General features: G+C 48.4%; 2 protein-coding genes across 7 annotated transcripts in view; one reads left to right on the forward strand and one right to left on the reverse strand.

Annotated features, from left to right (window-relative positions):
- Positions 1-1,364, reverse strand: part of TMEM209 (transmembrane protein 209) — a 161,590-nt gene extending 160,226 nt beyond the window's left edge. For 3 of the 6 annotated variants that reach the window (XM_063926747.1, XM_063926743.1, XM_063926746.1), the window contains exons 1-2: positions 971-1,363; positions 570-711 (exon numbers count right to left, since the gene is read on the reverse strand). In XM_063926747.1, coding sequence (XP_063782817.1) covers positions 570-709 — 140 coding nt within the window. In that variant the 5' untranslated portion in view covers positions 710-711; positions 971-1,363. Of the gene's footprint in view, positions 1-569; positions 712-970 lie in introns of all 6 variants that reach the window. The other 3 variants (XM_063926745.1, XM_063926744.1, XM_063926748.1) reach the window with 3 other exon arrangements.
- Positions 1,365-1,378: 14 nt separating this feature from the next.
- LOC134932379 (carboxypeptidase A2-like) overlaps positions 1,379-23,358 on the forward strand; it is a 233,040-nt gene continuing 211,060 nt past the window's right edge. Inside the window, exon 1 of the mRNA XM_063926750.1 lies at positions 1,379-1,472. Within this exon, the coding sequence (XP_063782820.1) occupies positions 1,447-1,472 (26 nt within the window). The 5' untranslated portion in view covers positions 1,379-1,446. The remainder of the gene's footprint in view (positions 1,473-23,358) is intronic.

Raw genomic sequence — 23,358 nt, forward strand, 5'->3', positions numbered from 1 at the left:
ATCCCCCGGGGATGAGAGAAGAATTCCCGACAATTGCAGGTAATTAGTTGCTGAATTGAATAGCGTCGGGAGCTAATTCCCGGCGCTGTTCATTAGTTGCCGAATAGAATCGACCCCAAGGAATGATCATCTAAGACAGAGGTTCCCAAACTGTGTGCCGTGGCTCCCTGGGGTGTCTCGGGACACTTGCAGGGGTGCCTTGGATTGGTGGTCCAGGACCAATTCAAATTATTTATGGTCAATATAATAGGCAAAACCAGTGCTGGTGGCTGCCAGTCATAAAATATGTCGTCAAACAGAAGCAAATCTTGTCCCTCACCACACAACTGACCCGAAGGATGACATATAAACGCAATCTACTTAATGTAATATTTCTTTCTAAATTTCTCAATAAGAAATTTTTGGCCTAGGGGGTGCCGTGAAAAAAATTCTGATATTCTAGGGCGCCGTGATTCAAAAGAGTTTGGAAACCACTGATCTAAGCACATATCAGGCAACACCTGGGATAATCCGACACAGTCTATTGGGAATGCGCTGACATCAAAGACATTTACAGTCATTGAACTCACATTTCAGTGTAAATCATCCCTGCCAAAGAGCCATTCAGGAAAGCCCAGGCCAAGACAACCTTTCTGTCCTGTGCCTCTCGTCTCATCTTGATAGCGGTGTCAATAAATGACATGCTTGTATTTTGTTCCTCAGTCTTCATTGCTAGTAGAAACAGAATTAATATAAGTATACTTCGTACTGGGTATTCTCCTACAGTTAAACCCCCAGACTAACTAAATGTAAAAGAAATTGAGTGTATAGCTGCAAAATACACTGCATATAATACATACATTACACATGTATACTGTGCACTTTCATGCATCTACTGTTTTGCATAGGATGCTGCACAATGACCACCTACACCTGGAATTCCAGATATTAAAGCTTACGTACATGGATGCTGTTTCTTCCTACAACAAACCTTAATGACATACGATTAATGACTGAAGGGAGATGGAAGCCGAGGAGTCGAAGCGCTGATCAGACACAGGGACAGGCAGAAACCCCAGCTGGTAGCTATATATTTCTGTGTCAGCACACTGGACGGGACTAGCAGCACACTGGACGGGACTAGCAGCACACCGGGAAGGGGAACATCAGTCTGTAGGCTTCCGCGCTAAGCAGGAACAACTACACACAGCTGCCCGACCGGAGACATCACCTCCTGCCTGTAAAAGACAGCCACAGCACTTCCCGCTTTCCCGCCGCAGCCCTGCTCCCTGTCACTGCACAGCCTCACACACACCCCCACCGGCACACTACACACGCAGAGCAGCAACTACTTCCGCTCTGCTACAGTAACCGTCTTCCGCCCTCAGTAAGAGTCTTACTGAGGGCGGAAGACGGCCGCACCATCATGTGACCGCTGAAGTCATCTGTTTAGTTTAGGTCCAGAGGATGACGCTGAATGTGTTTTATATACAGTAAGTTACAATGATATATTAAAAATACATATAAATAGTCCGCAATAAACAAAGAAAGCTGCCTGTATTAGGATTTATGAGGGTCTCTCGAACTTCACCCTCTGTAATAAAACACATTAAGCAGCAAATACAATCAAATACAATGGCGCTATAATTTGAACCATGTGAGGAGAAATTATATTCACCATTTAAAACAAAAGGTCCTCAATGAAAGTCATCTTTTGTTTATGCAAAGTCCAAAAGGTCAGCTCTCAAGTTTCTCCTATTGCTCAGTTTAATCCTATTGCAGGACCTGATGAAACACAAAAACTGTGCCCACTCTGCTATTATAGTTTGTTTGCATCAAGGTGTAGTGAATGCACAGTGGAGAAATAATCATGCAATACCTTTGTATGCAAAAAAGTATTGTAATAGTAAAACATTGCACTCACAATAAAAAACATGTAAACAAGCATATACATCACTCCGACCATGACCGTCTCTGGTGTCAATACGTCTCCCCTGGGTTCCCACGATGAAAAAGATATATAGAACAGACCCGGGTAATGCGCTCACCACTGGAGACCTCCACGATATTACCGTTCTGGCTGCTGATCAGAGTCCACACAACACTTAACGCGTTTCGGATCCACCTTGATCCTTCTTCAGTGTCACAACTGAGGGCCTGAGCTGACGGGAGGCAGCCTCAGTTGTAGGGGCTGAGGTGTAATGGAACCTGGCCGGTTGTATCAGACCCCTAGACATATAGAAGAATTGCCCGAAGGCGTGACCACGACAACCAGGAATAAAAGTCAATGATGTTTATTTATGACAAACTCCATGCATCACAGTAGCAGTAAAAGAACATAAAAATCAGCAGAAAAATAATAATACAGTTCCTGGGTACTACAGGGTGGCAGGGGCCACAGAGCTCTGGTGGTATGAGACAGTTCTTATTATCTACAAGTTGGAAAGTCCTTACCAGGCTCAACTGTAGCAATGAGGAAAGCCCAGGGTCGTACCAGCTGGTGTTCCAGGGAAAGCTGGACTGCTGTAGATAAAATGCTGCTGTGGGTACTGGTTAGAACCAGACAGGTGTTGGCACGGAGTGGATACTGGCTGGAACCAGTTAAATAGTAAATAAAGCTTGAGAGCGATGCAATATAGATGAAATGTAGAATTTGAGAACGGAGAAATAATAAGACCGGTGGAGAGAGGTAAACTGCAGAAAGGACACCGGCCCTTTAAGAGAAGCTGTACACTGCTGGAAGCTGGGCTGGAAGCAGGTGATTGTTGTAGCTGGAAACAGGTGAGTCCAGAATGGATCGGAGAGTCAGGCTACACCGCAGATGGAATGCTGGTACACCGGCCCTTTAAGAGAAGCTGTACACTGCTGGAAGCTGGGCTGGAAGCAGGTGATTGTTGTAGCTGGAAACAGGTGAGTCCAGAATGGATCGGAGAGTCAGGCTACACCGCAGATGGAATGCTGGTGCGGGTCTCTATAGCAGAAGTCTGGAGACAGGAGCTGGAACCTGGAAGACAATCACAGGAGAGAGACAAACTGGAACTAGGTTTGACAACCAAAGCACTGACGCCTTCCTTGCTCAGGCACAACCTATTTATACCTGCAGCAAGGAAGGCATTGGCTAGGCAATTATGCAAATTAATAATACTGACAACGGATTGGTAGGAAAGATCAGCTGACAGAATCCAAGATGGCTGCGCCCATGCAGACACTTGGAGGGAAGTTTGGATTGTAATCCATGTGGTCTGGAAAACAGTAATGGCGGCGCCGGCCACCGGAGACAGGAGACGCCAGGCTGACAGATGCACATCCGACCACGCGGACACAGCGGAGGCCGCGGCTGACGTAAACGCCACTCTGAATGCAGAAGCTCAGGGACGGCGGCGGAGGCCACGGGAGACGCCATGCCAGATGTATAAGGCGTTACTGTGACTGCGTCCAGAGAAACAGGAGAGGATGCGGGAATGTGCACATCAGGATAACAGATGGGATCCGGTCCTGGAGCGCTGAGCCAGCCTTAGGAGGCATCTGATAGGTAAGAAATGGCGTCCAGATACCCGGATCGTGACATTCAGAAGTATGTGTGACAGTCCCTTATATACCAGAAAAACGTTCAAAATGTCATTAATTCCCAATTGGACATCTCGCCGCTCAGACCGGAACCGGAAGTGTATGTGTTCCAGTTTGCGTTCCACTGTTACCGCGCATGAGCAGAAATACCATATTTGAAGTTCATAGTATTTCTTGCGTTCCAGATTAATTGCGCATAACTGGAAGTTGGTATTTATATGTCCTTAACATATGCGTTCCACTTATTTAATCCGAGTGGAAGCAAATTCCGTATACATTACCAATACATATTTATAATTTCATCCACCTTAAGAACATATCCAGAGGGTCCTCTGATTTATATCCCAGTTTTGGTTAAACCTAATGTCCAATCAGGAACAAAACCCGTTGATCTATCTACACTTGCTCCTTCTGGTGTTTTGGAGATGACTCCATAGTGTCCCATTGCATTGGATCCACAGGAGTGCAAATTCCAAGCACCGGCATTACATCTAGACTGAACCGCAAAATTGACTACAGCCTGTGTAAACTGAGCAGCACCTGACCTCAGCATCCCAGGTGGCGCATTGATCATCTGAGCAGCTCCCTGCAGCAGTGTGTATCCGGCCGCCAGCACGGACTGTAGTACAGGACTATGGCCCTCATTCCGAGTCGTTCGCTCGGTAATTTTCATTGCATCGCAGTGAAATTCCGCTTAGTACGCATGCGCAATAATCGCACTGCGACTGCGCCAAGTAATTTTACCATGAAGATAGTATTTTTACTCACGGCTTTTTCTTCGCTCCGGCGATCGTAGTGTGATTGACAGGAAATGGGTGTTACTGGGCGGAAACACGGCGTTTTAGGGGCGTGTGGATAAAAACGCTACCGTTTCCGGAAAAAACGCAGGAGTGGCCGGAGAAACGGGGGAGTGTCTGGGCGAACGCTGGGTGTGTTTATGACGTCAAACCAGGAACGACAAGCACTGAACTGATCGCAGATACCGAGTAAGTCTGAAGCTACTCTGAAACTGCTAAGTAGTTTGTAATCGCAATATTGCGAATACATCGGTCGCAATTTTAAGAAGCTAAGATACACTCCCAGTAGGCGTAGGCTTAGCGTGAGCAACTCTGCTAAATTCGCCTTGCGAGCGATCAACTCGGAATGAGGGCCTATATGCGCTCCATGGCTGACGGATTCCACTACTGAGCAGTAAAAGTCACTCACTGTGAGCTGCTTTCCTAACTACTTGGCAGAGTCAACATATTATTAACCCAGGAAGGGTAACTATTCTCATGATCAATTATAATACATTATCCTCCTATGTAGCGACTGGATCAGCATTAACAGGCCTGCCAAGAGAAATCCTGTGCCCCGGTACAATAACTTCCTGTGCCCCTCCCGCCCCCCCCTGGATGGGTGTGTGACCACAGCATGCTGGGGCAGTGGCGTGCGGTGAGGTCAGAGGCTGGTGAGGCACTACAGCCATAATGTCCGCCGAATCCTGCCGATGACCCCTACCGCCGCCGAGCCAATGCCTGCTACTGCCTCTGAGCCGATGCCTGCTGCCACCGCCAATGGCTTACAAACTCGCCCACCATCAACTGACCCAGCCCTCCGCCACTAATTTGCATCTCAATCCGATGCCGCCAATGCCCGCTGCCTGCCTGCTCATCATACTTGTGATATATTGTACTTTTTTATAGAAAAAAATTTAAATTAGTGTTTGGGAAGGGAGTGGGAGGAGGACATGAATGCAATTTTGTTGTCCAGGGCTTCCATTAACTTAATGGAGAAGGGTCTGAATGGGTTAAAAAATGTAAAAAAAAAAAATGTGTGAGGTCCCCCTTCCTAAGTATAACCAGCCTCGGGCTCTTGTTGTTTAAATACTGGGAAAAAATTGGACAGGGGTTCCCCGTATTTAGACAACCAGCACCGGGCTCTTAGACCGGTCCTAGTTCCAAAAATACGGGGGACAAAAGATGTAGGGGTCCCTCGTATTTTTAAAACCAGCACCGGGCTCCACTAGCCAGGGACATAATGCCACAGCCGGGGGACACATTTATGTAGGTCCCTGCGGCCGTGGCATTACCCCCCCCCCCAACTAGTCACCACTGGTCGGGGTTCCCTGGAGGAGTGGGGACCCCTTAAATCAAGAGGTCCCCCCCCCCTCCAGGCACCCAAGGGCCAGGGGTGAAGCTCGAGGCTGTCCCCAGCACCCCTGGGCGGTGGGTGCCGGGCTGATAGCCATAAGTAGCCATAAGTGTGTATAAAAAAGAATATTGTTTTTTTTGTTGGGGAACTACAAGGCCCAGCAAGCCTCCCCCGCTTGCTGGTGCTTGGAGAACCTCAAGTACCAGCATGCAGGGAAATAACGGGCCCGCTGGTACCTGTAGTTCTACAACAACAAAAATACCCAAATAAAAACACAACACACACACCGTGAAAGTAAAAATTTATTAAAACACACTTACACACTCACACATACTTACCTGCATTCCACGCCGATCACGTCCACTTGTCCATGTAGAATCCAATAGGTGGTTCCTGTAAAAATGAGAGAGAGATTACTTACCTACATCCCACGCTGGTCACGTCCACTTATCCAGTAGAATCCAATAGGGCCGGTACCTGTAAAAATGAAAATTATACTTACAAACAAAGTAATCCACAGGAGGAGAGAGAGAAATTAATGAATATTATACACTCGCTGACGCGGGAGGACGTTAGCATAGACAGTGGAGAGTGCTGCTGCTAGCTGGGATGATGGAGCAGGCTCCCCCAATAGTTGAGCCTAGTAGCTGTACCCCTAGTAGCTTTGCCCCCTGTAGCAGTGCCACGAGTAGTTGTGACCCCTGTAGTTGTGCCCCCAGTTGCTGTGCCCTTTGTAGCTGTGCCCCCTGTAGCTTTGCCCCTTGTGGCTGTGCCCCCAGTAGTTGTGACCCCTGTAGCTGTGCCCGTTGTAGCTGTGCCCCTTGTAGCAGTGCCCTGAGTAGTTGTGCCCCCAGTCGCTGGGACCCCTGTAGCTTTGCCCCCAGTAGTTGTGACCCCAGTCGCTGTGCCCCTTGTAGCTTTGCACCCAATAGCTGTGCCCCCTAGCTGTGCCCCCAGTCGCTGTGCCCCCTGTAGCTTTGCCCCCAGTAGCTGTGACCCCAGTCGCTGTGCACCCTGTAGCTTTGCCCCCAGTAGCTGTGCCCCCAGTAGCTGTGACCCCTGTAATTGTGCCCCCAGTTGCTGTGCCCCTTGTAGTTGTGCCCCCCAGTTGCTGTGCCCCTTGTAGTTGTGCCCCCCAGTTGCTGTGCCCCTTGTAGTTGTGACCCACAGTTGCTGTGCCCCTTGTATTTGTGCCCCCAGTTGCTGTGCCCCTTGTAGTTGTGCCCCTTTTGCTGTGCCCCTGTTGCTGTGCCCCTTATAGTTGTGCCCCTGTTGCTGTGCCCCTTGTAGTTGTGCCCCTTGTAGTTGTGCCCCTTTTGCTGTGCCCCTTGTAGTTGTGCCCCTTGTAGTTGTGCCCCTTTTGCTGTGCCCCTTATAGTTGTGCCCCTGTTGCTGTGCCCCTTGTAGTTGTGCCCCTTTTGCTGTGCCCCTTATAGTTGTGCCCCTTGTAATTGTGCCCCTTTTGCTGTGCCCCTTATAGTTGTGCCCCTGTTGCTGTGCCCCTTGTAGTTGTGCCCCTTTTGCGGTGCCCCTTATAGTTGTGCCACTTATAGTTGTGCCCCTTTTGATGTGCCCCTTATAGTTGTGCCCCTTATAGTTGTGCCCCTTTTGCTGTGCCCCTTATAGTTGTGCCCCTTTTGCTGTGCCCCTTATAGTTGTCCCCCTTTTGCTGTGCCCCTTATAGTTGTGCCCCTTATAGTTGTGCCCCTTTTGCTGTGCCCCTTATAGTTGTGCCTCTTTTGCTGTGCCCCTTAAAGTTGTGCCCCTGTTGCTGTGCCCCTTGTTGTTGTGCCCCCCAGTTGCTGAACCCCTGTTGCTCTGCCCCCAACACACACATAAAAAAATAAAAAAAACCACACACACATACTTACCGCTCCAGCAGCGCAGCTCCATTAGCGTTGTCCTCCGTCTCCGTCCGCCGGCTCATCTCTGCTGTACTATGGGAGAGACGTCATGACTCATGACGTCTCTCCCATAGTAGCACCGCTCAGCGGCGCTGGCTGCAGTGGGCGCCCACACAGCCCACGGCGCCCGCTGCAGCCGGGAAGGGGGCTCGCTAGTGATTGGACAGCGGATCCAGCACTGGATCTGCTGGGCCAATCACATCTGGGGCACTGACAGGGGCGTGCATTCATCGGGGCTGAATGCACGCCCCTGTCATTGCGGCACCAGTATAGGTGCCGCTTCCCCATTCATTTTCAATGGACTTTCACAGCCCATTGCTGCGCCCCGCCCCCTGCCCGCCCCCCGCTGCCCGGAGTTTTAGTGTTAGCAGCGGGAGGCACCTCTCCCGCTGCCTCCCACCCTCACAAGCAGCCACAGGGGGTGGAATTATTAAAATAATGAAAAAAGATATTTATAACAGACTGTGCTATAAATATCTTCTTTTTATTATTTTAATCATTATGACAGGGGAGGCACTGCCTCCCCTGACTGCACGTCCCTGTGCTGGGGGCATGGCCACATCTCTTTGGGGTCATGCAGAGGCGTAACTAGGGCTTTCGGAGCCCAGGGCAAGATGGAAAATGGCGCCCCCCCAAAAAAAACCCACACAATGGGCGTGGCCACACACCAGAAGGGGTGCGGCCACGCTCCAGAAGGGGTGTGGCCACTGAAAATGGCCCACAGTGCCAGTTACATTGCCCGACAGTGCCGGATACATGCCCCACAGTGCCAGTTACATTGCCCCACAGTGCCGGATACATGCCCCACAGTGCCGGATACATTGCCCCACAGTGCCAGATACATGCCCCACTCAGTGCCAGTTACATTGCCCCACAGTGCCAGTTACATTGCCCCACAGTGCCGGATACATGCCCCACAGTGCCAGATACATTGCCCCACAGTGCCAGATACATGCCCCACTCAGTGCCAGATACATGCCCCACTGTGCCAGTTACATTGCCCCACAGTGCCGGATACAATGCCCCACAGAGCCGGATACATGCCCCACAGTGCCAGATACATTGCCCCACAGTGCCAGATACATGCCCCACTCAGTGCCAGATACATGCCCCACTCAGTGCCAGTTACATTGCCCCACAGTGCCGGATACAATGTCCCACAGTGCCGGATACATGCCCCACAGTGCCAGATACATTGCCCCACAGTGCCAGTTACATGCCCCACAGTGCCAGATACATGCCCCACAGTGCCAGTTACATGCCCCACAGTGCCAGATACATTGCCCCACAGTGCCAGTTACATTGCCCCACAGTGCCAGATACATTGCCCCACAGTGCCAGTTACATTGCCCCACAGTGCCAGATACATTGCCCCACAGTGCCAGTTACATGCCCCACAGTGCCAGATACATGCCCCACAGTGCCAGGCCCCACTCAGTGCCAGTTACATGCCCCATTTGGTGCCAGGTACATGCCCCACAGTGCCAGATACATTGCCCCACAGTGCCAGTTACATTGCCCCACAGTGCCAGATACATTGCCCCACAGTGCCAGTTACATTGCCCCACAGTGCCAGATACATTGCCCCACAGTGCCAGTTACATGCCCCACAGTGCCAGATACATGCCCCACAGTGCCAGGCCCCACTTGGTGCCAGATACATGCCCCACCGTGCCGCCGGACCCCCCCCCCCCCCCGTGCCGCCGGACCCCCCCCCGTCACTTACCGTCCGCTTGTTGTTATGTGAGGGGAGGAGAGCGCAGCGCAGCGCCTCTCCTTCCCCTCACCGCTCCAGGTCTCCGGCGGCTGTCTGGTGCCGGTTCGCTAGCCAATCAGAGCTTGCGGACCGGCAGCCAATCAGGAGCCGGTCCGCAAGCTCTAATTGGCTAACGCCGGAGACCGGACACAGCAGCGCTGCTGGCAGCGCTGCTAGTGCTGGCAGCGGCGGTGAGGGGAGGGAGAGACGCTGGGCTCTCCTCCCCTCACATTTAGGGTTGACGGGGGCGAGTGGGGCATGATGCCCTGGATGCCGGCGGCGCCCCCCTATCCTGGGCATGCCAAGGCGCCCAGGGCACGTGCCCCACTCGCCCTACCCTAGATACGCCTCTGGGGTCATGTCTAGCACATGAGAAGCGCCCACTCTCAGAAGCATGCCCCTGGCTGGACCCAGGTACTTTTCATGTGACATGGCCTAATCACAGGAGGTGGGGCCATGCACCCTTAGAAAAAAATACAGGAACATTTTTTTATTTTAAGCGCCTCCCTAGCCACACTGCAGCCCAGCACACAGCAGCATGTGCTGGGCTGAGAAGAAAAGCTGCAGCTGCTGCTTCCAGGTAAGAAAGGGGTGACGGGACCTGGGCCCCTCCATCAGCCTGGGCCCAGGTAATTTGTACCCTCCCACCCCCCTCTCTCGGCACCACTGCTCATTAATATAGCTTCACTGGGACACCAGTGCAAACCATCATAACATTCAGGAGAACAGTATGATACATTTTGAAACATTTTTTAATAACAAACTAAGGATACAGTATGTTTGTCTGAGCAATTAGACTGTTTAGAAGTCACACACTATTCTGATAAAAAGTATCAACTTGAAGCTTCTTGAGATATGATTGCACACGTGAATACTATTGATTGAGACTATTAAACAAGTTTTTTTTGTTTACAAAAGCTGTATATTGTTTTATAATTTAAATAATTTATATAATAAAACTATACAAGCCCCCTGTGTATTTTAACGGGAAGCAGATCTCACTCAGATTAACATCCTGAACATTAACTCTATAGAACCAGCGCAGTGATTTTTTTTTTGTTTATGTTTTTCCTCTGTATTTAAAGCCCTCACCCGGCTTTTTGTTGGAATCTGCTGCAGGTTCTTTACTATATGGATGATTGTTTATACACTGTTTTATTAAATATATAGATTCAATTTATATTATCTGTGCCAGGAAGTTAGAACAGCCAAGCAGTGGTGTAAGTTCGTCACAGTTGCCCGGAGGCAAGATAAATATATTGGTGCCCCCCTATTTCCTATATTAAGTGGGGGGGGGCGCGTGTGTGTGTGTGTGTGTGTGAGTGTGTGTGTGTGTGTGTGGTGTTCTGAAAAAAAATTATATACTGTATTTCTACATTTAATTGTCTTTTATTTTAAATCACACATTTCTTAGCAGTCATACCCAGGATTAGAACCCATGACCTGTTACACTATCAGCAGACATTTTACTGATAAAGTTGTTTGCTTCTGTAGAGGAAGCATGACAATTCTAACTATATGAAGTTGCGTGTAATTGTCAGAGAAGTATCTTCATATAGTTAAAATTCTCATATTTCCTATACAGGAGCAAACAGCTTCATCAGAAAGGTGTCTGCTTCCAGTGTAATAGGTTGTGGTTTCTAATCCTGGGTGTGACACTTATAAAATGTGTGTATTCAGTATAATAAAGACTGTAAGGTGCAGGGACCAGTGAGGAAGTCGGCCATTGGAAAGACAGCGACAGCTATCAATTAACTTAATTAAATGGTGTCACAGAATGTGAGGAGAGGTGCCCCTCTTCAGAGCAGGAGCCCGGCGGCAGATGACTCCGTTGCCTCCCAGAGTTCTGCCCCTGCAGCCAAGGCTGCTCACATAATTTTTCAAACATGCCCAGAAAACACAGCAGTTTTCTGGAACGCTGCCCATCTTCGGCCCCCAAATACCAACAGCATGCCAATTATACTGCAGCTTTTGGGGCGCTGTGAGTGACACTGCAGAGGTTGGGAGCTTGAGGTTGTCATGGCAATCCAGAAGAAGCCCTATTATTATTAATATTATTATTATTATTATTATTATTATTATTATTATCCTTTATTTCTCTTACGTCTTAGAGGATGCTGGGGTCCATATTAGTACCATGGGGTATAGACAGGTCCACCAGGAGCCATTGGCACTTTAAGAGTTTCACAGTGTGGGCTGGCTCCTCCCTCTATGCCCCTCCTACCCCTCCTACCAGACCCAGTTTAGGAAATGTGCACGGAGGAGCCGGTCACAGCTAAGGGCGCTCCATAGGAGTTCTTTTAGTTTTATTATTTTTAATAGAGTTTAGGCACAGGGAGGCTGCTGGGACTAAGGGGGGGAGTAGTGTCCGCCCTGCGTGGTCTGAGCCACTTACTCCGCTGACAGGACACTGAGCTCCTGAGGGAATAGAACGATCGCCGCCACTGGGGATCCCTCACCCCAGCACCGGCACCTCTGACAAGCGGGGAGTCGGTGTGAAGGTGGCGGCAACAGGGTAGGGAGCGCGGTATTAACCGCACTCCGTAGCTCAGAGGCTCACTGTGCAGCGCTGTGAGGGGCGCCCTGAGCCAGCGCCTACACCCTGTACTGGTCAGCAAGCCGGTCGGGGTCCCTGGATCTAAGCCAGCATATACCTCAGTCCAGTCCAATCCTTGTGAAGAGCGGGAAGATGCGCCATCTTCAGGGGGCGGAGCTTCTCCTCAGAGCAGACCCAGCAGCGTTCAGCGCCATTTTCTCTGCCTGCAGTCTTCAGCACTGTCCCTCCACATCAACTCAAGCTATCTGTACGGTACCAGGGGGTTGCAGTGGTGTAACTAGAACTTTTGTTCCCTCAAGCCAAAAAAGTTTCCGGAGGGCCCCCCCCCCCCAATTGCAAGTAGAAAAGAAATGAAATTAGGAAAAAAGGCATGGCCTCACTACAAGGGGCGTGGTATTGCAGGAAAAGACTACCTTATACCCCAGTTTTGCAACCTGCAGAAAAAAAAATCCTGATTCTTGCCCTTTACATTATCTTAATTTTTTTCTCCTTATAGTAATGGCCCTTACACATTATGCCACATACTGCTATGCCCATTACACATTATGCCACACACCACAATGTCCCTGACACAGTATGCCACACACCGCAATGTCTGTCATACATTATGCCACACACCGCAATGCCGGTTATACATTATGCCACACACCACAATGCTGGTTATACATTATGCCACACACCACAATGTTGGTTATACATTATGCCACACACCACAATGTTAGTTATACATTATGCTACACACCGCAATGCCCGTGATACATTAAGGTTTCTAATTTCTTTTAAATTATCTGCTTGTTGCCAGGGGTTTCATGCACTGGGTCCATGCTCATTGCCTGGGGTTTCATGGTCTGGGTTCCATGCTTGTTACTAGTGGTGTGTAATGCTTGTTGCCAGGGGTTTTCATGCTGTGGGTGTCATTCTTGTTGCCAGGGGTTTTCATGCTCTGGATGTCAATACTGGGAGATGGAACTATGATCACTACTGTGGGAGGGTACAAGCTGTTCCCCACTTTGAGAGAAGAGAAGGACCCATATAAACACAACCTGCTGGGCCCCACAAATCAGATGTCCACCCCTAAATACTGAACCCTGGGCACCCTGTAACATGATAACCTATACACATAACAGTGGGGTGCTGGATAATCATGGTACAGAAACAATAGGGGTGCATAATAATTCGTACTGTGCTCCAGAATAGTCCTGTACCACAGAGCTACCAGTCAGACTACGGTCAATGTCCCTGCACAAACTTTCTTAATGTACTTTTTATCCATTAGGCCTCCCCACCCCCAATATCTATGTCCCCAGGTCACTTAACACTGTTATACTTATAACTCTAGCGTCCAAACATGACATTCCTGCACAGCCCCTAGCATCCCAACTACCTACATTACAAGCATTTTCTGTCCAACAAATCATTGTGGCTCCTGGGGCTCCAGTACTTCCAAATTAGCAGTCTATTCCATGCCTGAACACACATTAACATTCCAGTGACTCAGAGGCCCCTAGTAATCAAGGTCACACTTATAGCTGGTGTATACTGTCTAACTAAGCCTAATGTGGTAAGGGGCTGCAGCACCTCACATCACCAGCCTGCTCCATGCCTCCACACACATTCACATTTCTGCACGGGGACCCCTAGCACCCCAGTTCCTACCTATAACCAGCATATCACTGTCCTAGTGTGTGGCCCCTGGGGCCCCAGCACCTCTGAATTCCTGGTGCTGCTTACACATCACTTTCTTGTACAGCGATTAGTCCTGGGATCCTTGGTACTTGCTTACCAGCACCCCAGCTCCCACCTATAACCAGCATATTGGTGTCCAACTGAGCCAAGTTTGACCCCACAGGCCCCTGCATCTCCCTCTACCAGTCTCTGCCATAACTACACACACACACACACATGTAACAGCAGCAGACATCATGTTGGCCCTCGTGACCCCCAGTAGCTGTACCCACCTTAATGAACTGGATGGTGAGCACGGAATAGCCAACCCCACTTCCTCCTCCTAACACCACTTGCCGGTGCTTGTCTTGCATGAGCCGTCCTTCCAGCTGGCCATGCCTGGGATGGGGGTCCCTGCACCGCTCCATGAAACAATGGCTGCCTGAGGCAGCCGACCCCAACCAGTTTGATGACCTAGGCAAGATTTTAGCTGGTGCCACCTAGCACCACCTCTAACCCAGTACCCCTCTCCCAGCACAGTACCCATCACCCAACAGTATAGATCACAGCAGCAGCCAGAAACACCAATCCCCCCTCAGAAGGGGGGAGAGAGGGAGGGAGAGAGAGAGAGAGAGGGAGAGAGAGACAGAGAAAGAGAGAGATAGCAGGGTAGAGAATGTAGGGTGAGAATTGTCGAGAAAGAGGCGAGAGGGGGAGAAAGAGAGAGAGAGAGAGAGAGGTGAGACAGAGGGGAAGTGAGAGAGGGTTGAGAGAGAGGGGGAGCAGGGTGTAAGAGAGAGAGGAGGGAGAGAGGGAAAGAGAGAGTGAAAGAGCAAAAGAAAGAGATATGGTAGAAAGAGGGTTCCAGCGAAAGAGACAGAGAGAGATGGATGGGGAATGGGGGGCAGGGGTAAGAGAGAGCAGGTGAGAGAAAGAGGAGAGAAAAAGATAAAGGGAGATAGAAAGAAAGAGTTGAGAGGCGAGGGAGAGGGCAGGGGAGAAAGAGAGAGGAGAGAGACAAAGGAGGGAGCATGAAAGGGGGGGGTAGGGAAAAAAAGAGAAAAGGGGAGAAAGAAAGAAAGAGATAAGGGGGTGAGAAGGTTGGGAGAGAGGGGGCGGTTGGTGGGGGAGAGAAAGAGGTGAGAGAGTAGGTGTGAGAGAGAAAGGGAAAAAGAGAGGTGAGACAGACAGCATGGTAGAGAAAGCAGTGTGTGTGAGAGAGGCTAGAGGTGGAGAGACAGACAGAGGAGAAAGAGAGAGAGGTGAGACAGAGTGGGGGAGTAAGAGAGATGGTTGAGAGAGAGAGAGGGGAGGGAGATGAGAAAAAGGGAAAGTGAGAAAGAAAAAGAGCAAAATAAAGAGAGCAAAAGAAAGAGAGGGAAGGGAGAGATGGAGGAGAAAGAGGGTTCAAGAGATAGAATTAAAGAAAAAGAAAAAGGGAGGGAGAGAGAGAGAGAGAGAGAGGTGAGACAGAGAGGGAGGGTAAGAAGCGGGGGGGGGGGAGAGAAAAAAAATTGAGAGAATGAGAGAAAAAGAGGGGAGATGGGGTTAGAGAGAGAGGGAGATAGAGGGGAGAGAAAGAAAGAGAGAGGGTTGAGAGAGAAGGAGGTTGGGAAGGGAGACAGAGGGAAGAGAAAAGGAGAAAGAAAGAAAGAGAGAAAAAAGCAAAGTGGGTAAGGGAGAGATGGGCTGGGAAGAGAGAGAGCAGGGAAGAGAGAGGTGAGAGAGAGGGGGGACAGAGAGGGGGAGAGAGAAATAGAGAGGGTGGTACAGGTTGCACTGTGGCTGTCCCCCTATTCCTTTTACAAGCATCACTGTGTACCTTGGGCAGCGGCAGGTCCCCCTTCTCATCAGTGCCGGCAGCAGCGGGTCCTCTCTTCTGTTTTTTGTGGTATTGTGATGTCGAGCAACAGCAGGGTCAGAGAGAGGAAGAAAAGGTGAGGGGATGGGCTGGATTGGCGGGACTGCCTCCTCCTGCTAGTACTGCACTGACGGTGCTGCTGCATGTCGCTTCATTGCAACACACTACCACAGGTCTCTGTTTAAAGTAAAAAAAAAAAGAGGTAGAAACAAGATGGGGGTGGGAATGGACCAATGTGCCCCCCTCTTTCCCCCGGATTTGACAGCGCCTCCAGTCACCAGACTCACCACCACACAGCCTGTTTCCCCCCAGTCACCCCCTCCACACACACAGCCTGTCCTCTCCAGTCGCCACTCACACACACACAGAGCCGGCCCTAACCAATATGATGCCCTAGGCAAGATTTTGGCTGGTGCCCCCTAGCACCGCCACTTGTTCTGCAGGAGATGCCTGGCATGAGTCAGCTGGCAGCTCTGCTAACGTCAAGTGCATTTTGTTTATGAAAATGCATCATATTATTTGCATTACTATGTGGCTAGGATGCACAAGCAGCTTCTGCTGATTAAAATGATATGCAGCATGCTTATATTCTGTGTGCGACTGCGGCTGTATCTGCATACGAAATGCTACATTACAGTGATTTCCAGGAATACACTGCAACGTAGTATTTCGTATGCAGATACAGCCTCAGTCACACACAGAATATAGGCATGCTGCATATCGGGGGTAATTCCAAGTTGATCGCAGCAGGACATTTTTTAGCAATTGGGCATAACCATGTGCACTGCAGGGGGGGGCAGATATAACATTTGCAGAGAGCGTTAGATTTGGGTGGGTTATTTTGTTTCTGTGCAGGGTAAATACTGGCTGCTTTATTTTTACACTGCAATTTAGATTGCAGATTGAACTCACCACACCCAAATCTAACTCTCTCAGCACATGTTATATCTGCCTCCCCTGCAGTGCACATGGTTTTGCCCAATTGCTAACAAAGTTCCTGCTGCGATCAACTCAGAATTACCCCCATCATTTTAATCAGCAGAAGCTGCTGGTGCCCCTAAGCATACCAAATGCCCTAGGCATTTGCCTAGTTTGCCTATGCCTAAGGCCAGCTCTGCACACACATACACTCAACCTGTTACCCCCCCAGTCACGACACACACACACACACACACACACACACACAGAGCCTGTTACCCCCCCAGTTACGACACACACACACAGCCTGACCCCCCAGTTACGACACACACACAGCCTGTCCCCCCCAGTCACCACACACACACACACACACACACACACACACACACATCCTGGTACCCCCCCAAGGCACGACACAAACACACACACACACACACACACACACTGCCTGTTACCCCCCCAGTCACGTCACCCACACACACAGCCTGTTACCTCCCCAGTCAAGACCACCCCCTCCCCTCTCCGTCCTGTCCTCTCCAGTCAGTATACACACACACACTGCTCCCCCAGTCACCACATACATACATAAATGTTACCTCCAGGTCCCCACAGAGTCGGCTGGCATAGGACGGGCAACACACAGAAGACCGCCAGGCCCCAGGAAAAGTCAGGGGTGTGGCCTAATCGTGGACCCCCCGGTGACCACGCCCCTTTAAAAAAAACTGCAGGCTGGAGGCGGAGCTGGGCCTGGACTCGGGAGAGGAGGAGAAGGCACTGTAGTTAGTAGTAGTCAGGATCTTCTCAGGCAGTCCCAGCAGCACAAGTGGCTGTAGAAGTCAGGCTCTGAGGTGCTGTTCGACAGCTCTTCCGGGGGGAAGGGGGGCATATTAGGGAGAAGGTGTGGGAGGAGGGACATTCACACCAAGCCACGCCCCCCACATGCCAACGCGGAGGTGAGAGAGGTCTGCGCGGGTGCCAGCATTGCCACCCGGCAGGCTCTCAGGCGTGTCAGCACAGTCATTTGACTTTAACAAGTATGTGGATTACGACGAGAAAGAAGGGGACAGATCTACACTGGATTGTTTGTAAGTGTAATTTTATTTTTTACAAGTAATCCGTGGATTCTACTGGACAAGTGGACGTGAATCGCAGCGTTGGAGGTAGGTAAGTATGTGCGTATGTGAATCACAGCTCACCCACATGCTTTACTAAAATGTGCTGGTCAATAATATGTGCTTTATTCAGAATATGATTTGAGGAATATGAACTTTAGACAATAGGGGACCATGATTAGGCTTATATTATAGGGGCAAAGTGTGATTACAAACCATAGAATTAATAACTTAAGCTGAACACTGCACCCATGATAAAGGGCCATTAAGCTATCACGCAGCAGCAGAGAACTTTAACACACTGCACATTCATTTGCATATGCAGGACTGTGCATTACTGACAGCCTGATAATGGCCCTCATTCCGAGTCGTTCGCTCGTTCTTTTTTTTCGCATCGCAGTGAAAATCAGCTTAGAGCGCATGCGCAATGTTCGCACTGCGACTGCGCTAAGTAATTCTGCTATGAAGAAAGGATTTTTACTCACGGCTTTTTGTTCGCACCGGCGAACGTAGTGTGATTGACAGGAAATGGGTGTTACTGGGCGGAAACACGGCGTTTTATGGGCGTGTGGCTGAAAACGCTACCGTTTCCGGAAAAAACGCAGGAGTGGCCGGAGAAACGGGGGAGTGTCTGGGCGAACGCTGGGAGTGTTTGTGACGTCAAACCAGGAACGACAAGCACTGAACTGATCGCACAGGCAGAGTAAGTCTGGAGCTACTCTAAAACTGCTAAGTTTTTTTTGTTCGCAATATTGCGTAAACTTCGTTCGCACTTTTAAGATGCTGAGATACACTCCCAGTAGGCGTAGACTAAGCGTGTGTAACTCTGCTAAATTCGCCTTGCGACCGATCAACTCGGAATGAGGGCCAATATGTAACAGCTTGAAATCCCAGTGTATCAGCTTGCAGCTGCGGATTAAAAGCTGTGAAACACATTGTATATAATTAAAGCTTGTTACAACACTCTCTGATACATTTAGGGATAAAGTGTGTATATATAACACAGCCTGATAATATGTAACAGTCTGAAATCCCAGTGTATCAGCCTGCAACCGCAGACTAAAAGCTGTGAAACATATTGTGCATAAGTAAAACCTGTCACAACATCCTCTGATACACTTAGGGATAGAGTGTATACATAAACCTGCATGATAAATACTGTGGTAAGCTGCTGGCCTGGATTCTGTGAACTATGATGATTGAAATCATATAGATATACAGGAGGGGTATTTAGCACATAAAGCTTATTTAAGCTATTTCACAATATTATTTTTAGTGCATCTCTTGTGTATGGAGTATCCTAATTAGCTCCTGAACCTGATCTAAAACACGCTGATACTAAAACACCCTTTTCTCTCCCACATTACTAATTACTAGGACAACTCTCACTGTTAATAAGAAATTGAGCAGAATACTGACAATTTATTAATTATTAATCTGTATTCCCAGATAAAGTTGTATTAACAGGTTACTTGCCAACAGTAATTAACAAGAGGGTATTTAACCAGAATTATTGTGCCCAGATGGATACATAGCGCTATACTAGGCAGCGTCGACAACCGAGATTGAGAACGCTAGCCACATGAGGAATTTTTATTACAGTCACGCTGTTTGCATAGGCAATTTGCCAACAGCAACTAACAAGAGGGCACTGAAAGTTATGTATTGTGTGCTATACCAGTACAATTGCATTGCATGAGGCAGCGTTAACAGCAGAGACTGAGAACGCTAGCCAGGTACAACAGTTCTGTCCCCAGATTAGCCATATGATTGGGCAAGCTGCCAATAGTTATTTGTAGAAGGAAATTACAAGAACAGCACTCTACAATACAGTACAATGTACCATATAGGGCAGCACTGACAGCAGAGTCTGGAAATGATGACCAACATTGCACTTTTATATATTTGTCAGTACAAATTTGATTGATGCTCATCAGTGGTGATACAGCATTATGTGTTAATACAAAGAGATCAATTGATATCAAGAAGGATAGTGGTATAGTGAATATTGGAGGTAATTCCGAGTTGATCGCAGCATCAAATTTGTTAGCAGTTGGGTAACACCATGTGCACTGCAGGGGGGGGGGGGGGGGGGCAGATATAACATTTGCAGAGAGAGTTAGATTTGGGGGGGTTATTTTGTTTCTGTGCAGGGTAAATACTGGCTGCTTTATTTTTACACTGCAATTTAGATTTCAGTTTGAACACACCCCACCCAAATATAACACTCTCTGCAAATGTTATATATGCCACACCTGCAGTGCAAATGGTTTTGCCCAACTGCTAACAAATTTGATGCTGCGATCAACTCGGAATTACCCCCATTGTGGGAACATCGGATGATGTAGTCACAATTTTGACAGGCAAGGAGCTAATTGGGACATATTGAGCTTATCTGGTCTACCCTATCAGATTTCACCCTATATTTTTATCACTCCTGCGATGCCTTGGGGTTGTCTGGCTGGGTGGCTCTGGGGTGTCCTGCCCCTCGGACCTGAACCCCTATAGTTAGTGTTAGGGACTTACCCAATGAGAGGCTACCTTGATGCGGTGGGTAAGCTCATAGCCCTGGCCAGGAATATGCTAAGTGCCTCTGGTTACTACAGGTTGAGCTAGTGTGAGATAGTGCACCTGCTACCTTTTCCCTCTGTACACTTTACTAAGCATCAAGCAGAGTAGCACCTCACTACCTAATTAAGGTGTGCAAATTAGGGCCCTTTTCCCTATTTCATATGTAGGAGGAAGGCGTACAAGTGGCTTGCCTCAAGCTCAGAGGGATTGTTTTATATTGGGAGAGTACTACCAGAGGTCATGAACATAACCCATGATAAAAATGAAAGACGTTCACCGCAGTGCTCAGTACTACTCATACTCACTATGAACACATCAAGAGACACCACATAGACAGGGCAGAGCACGCAGCCTCTGATTTGATCCACGAATCCACTGGGATTCAGTTCCTTCTTGCATTAGACATCACCCGTACTGCCAGAGGAACTATAAATTATAGGTATATCCATGCGCTAGCGAACTTGATAGATAATATCACTGAGATGTATGACGACACCTTCAGGTATACGGGAAGGGAGTTACAAGCTTACAAGAAGGAACTGATTCAGCACAGAATGGTCCTTAATTATGTCACAGCTGTGACAGGTGGGTACTGTGTTACTCTGGCAACTCAATATGGTGTGAAGTGCTGTACTTATATTACAAACAGCACTGACGATCCAACGGAGATCATCGATCAAAAGATGGACGATATCTTGCAGTTGAAGTGGGAGTTCAGGAGGAAGCACAACCTTACCTTAGCGACTGTGAGTAATGAACTGACCAGCTGGGACTCATGGTTGAACCCACGCAAATGGTTCTCAGGTTTAGGAGAGTGGGCTCAAAATGTCATTATGAGTGTGGGGAAGTTTTTCCTTTGTATCCTGGGAGTCGTCATAATTATTGGTTCGATATTTAGGTGTGTTCAAATTCTAATGCAGCGCAAGCACGGCACAAATTTGATGAGTCTAAGGAGCGAGGGCGCAGGTTATAGCAGCAGATTTAATCTACGACCCATCCATAGAGACAGTGTTATGATAAGGATTGCAAATGAATTTCATGGCCTGTTTCTTTCACCCATTTTTCTTTTGTCTCCCCCTCTGCCCAGATACATCCATCCGGAAAAGACATCAGCCCTACCCAAAATGTTTATGTGAATGTATTTTTATATATGTGTCTTATCTTCATCTCTGCAAACCTCCAGCTAATGACCCACATAGTGGACAGGTGATATCCACATATACTAGCACTCACATATGTTTCCCCCTCCATGTATCATCAACTAAATGTGCACCCCATTTGTTGGAACAAGAAGCTGAAAAGAGCTCGGTAGTGTTTGTTGGCCCATTTACAGACCCTTAATACGGGATGAGAAGGATTTAATGTATACTTCGCAATACCTCGAAGCTTATGTAGAACATATACGGCACAATGATACATGCCCCCCAGACATGGATTCATACATACATGCTTTTTACTATCCCACTAGGTCATATATTTCCCACCTACAACTCTCCCCTGACCATCCAAGCTTCTGTAGATATTATATAGATATTTTTCTGGTTATTGATTAGGTAGTGGCAGTTATTGGTGACTGCCAAAGGGTGGACTGTCAAAGTCGAAAAATATTGCAGTACACACATCACGTACAGACTACACACAGATGGCCTCCGTGCGTGTACTTGTTCTGCTGTGCGTGCGCAAAGTCGCAATTTGCGTATGGTCGCCCCCGCGGTCCTGCGCATTAGTGCGTGGTATGAGTATTTACGGTAGAGTTTGTGAACGCATGGAAAAGCCATCAAAACACATTACATATTTAATCCAAATAGTGCACAATGTACACATAGTCTCTGTCAGGAATCTGCATTCTCCATCGCATCACTTCAGTGAACAGGCGTATCCTGGCTTCAGTACTCTGTCCTCAGAGTATCCCCTGTGAATTGGACCTGTGGAACTACAGGTCCCAGCAGTTCCAGTTCTGTTCCAGTCTTCAGTCTCCTGCAGCCTACAGCTCACTGTGCTCCACCTACCCAGTTATATCTTTTGGTAACCACTGGTTTCAGCCAGCAGCCTGGAGTACACAGTGCTTCTGGTTAAACAGCATTAACTCCCGGTGCACTACTGATCCCAGCCAGCGGCCAGCAGTGCATTGCATTAACTGTCTACAGAATTATTCTCCCGGTTAATCACCAGCTCCAGTTAACTCTCAGCTGATCTTGGCACCCAATCCAGGAGGGTGTGTTCTCACAGAGATTCATCCAATCATCACAGAGCAAGGGGTATAAACTCCAGTTCCTGGCTCATTCTCATGGCCTCGGACAATGAGTCACATTTGGTGTGTCAAGTCTCCAGTGGTTCCCCGTGTTCCAGTCTCCAGTGGTTCCCCGTGTTCCAGTCTCCAGTGGTTCCCCGTGTTCCAGTCTCCAGTGGTTCCCCGTGGTTCCTCTCATCATTTAATTCCATTCATCATTCTGCATTTCTCCTGCTTGTTCCAGACTCCAGCCACAGCCTGCCACAGTTCATCAGCAGTAAGAGACTCTCCTCAGGTGTTAATCATTGCCTAACTTGTGCACCTTATTACCAGCATTCCATTCTGTGCATTGCATCCAGCACTTAACAAGCATGCTGAGTTAGGACTGTCTCCTGCCTGGGCCTTGCTTGGCTAAAGAACTTTTATGTTACAGAGACTGTGTGCTTTTGCAAGTATTACCGGAGTTCTGTTTTCTAAACCATTTACATTTATTTACCAAGTCATTCCACGTTTAGTTATCAGAGACTGTGTGCTTTGCAAGTATTACCGGAGTTCTGTTTTCCAAACCTTTTGCATTTATCAAGTTATTCCACGTTACCGGAGTTTTGCTTTATTTCAATTATTATTTACAAATCCATTTATATCCAGCTACCAGGTTATTTCACATTGTGTTACCAGTGACTTTATTTTGCTTAAAACCATTTGCATCCAGTTATCAAGTTATTTTCACGTTTTGTTGTCAGAGACTTTATTTGCTTTAAACCTTCTGCATTCAGCCATCAACTTATCACCAAGATATATCTGTGTTGCCTAAGACTTTTTATCATCACCTTGGATTCAGTTACCGTTTATCATTTCATTTCTGCTACTACCAATGCTACGTACCACCTATTATTATATTATTGTTCTGTGACTTTTGTGTTTATTAAACATTAGCGCATATGCGCAGGACTTTATTCAGTCTCCATGTTTCATACGTCATTCCAACACTGACCCACTAGTGCCCCCTCCGGGAACAGACTAAATCAGAATCCTGACAACCTGACAGTTTGTCCGAGGCCCATGGACCCGGACGGTGGTCAAAGTGTGGGGTCAGGGTCACTCC

This window comes from Pseudophryne corroboree, chromosome 6 (genome assembly GCF_028390025.1).
Source record: "Pseudophryne corroboree isolate aPseCor3 chromosome 6, aPseCor3.hap2, whole genome shotgun sequence".
Lineage (NCBI taxonomy): Eukaryota > Metazoa > Chordata > Amphibia > Anura > Myobatrachidae > Pseudophryne > Pseudophryne corroboree.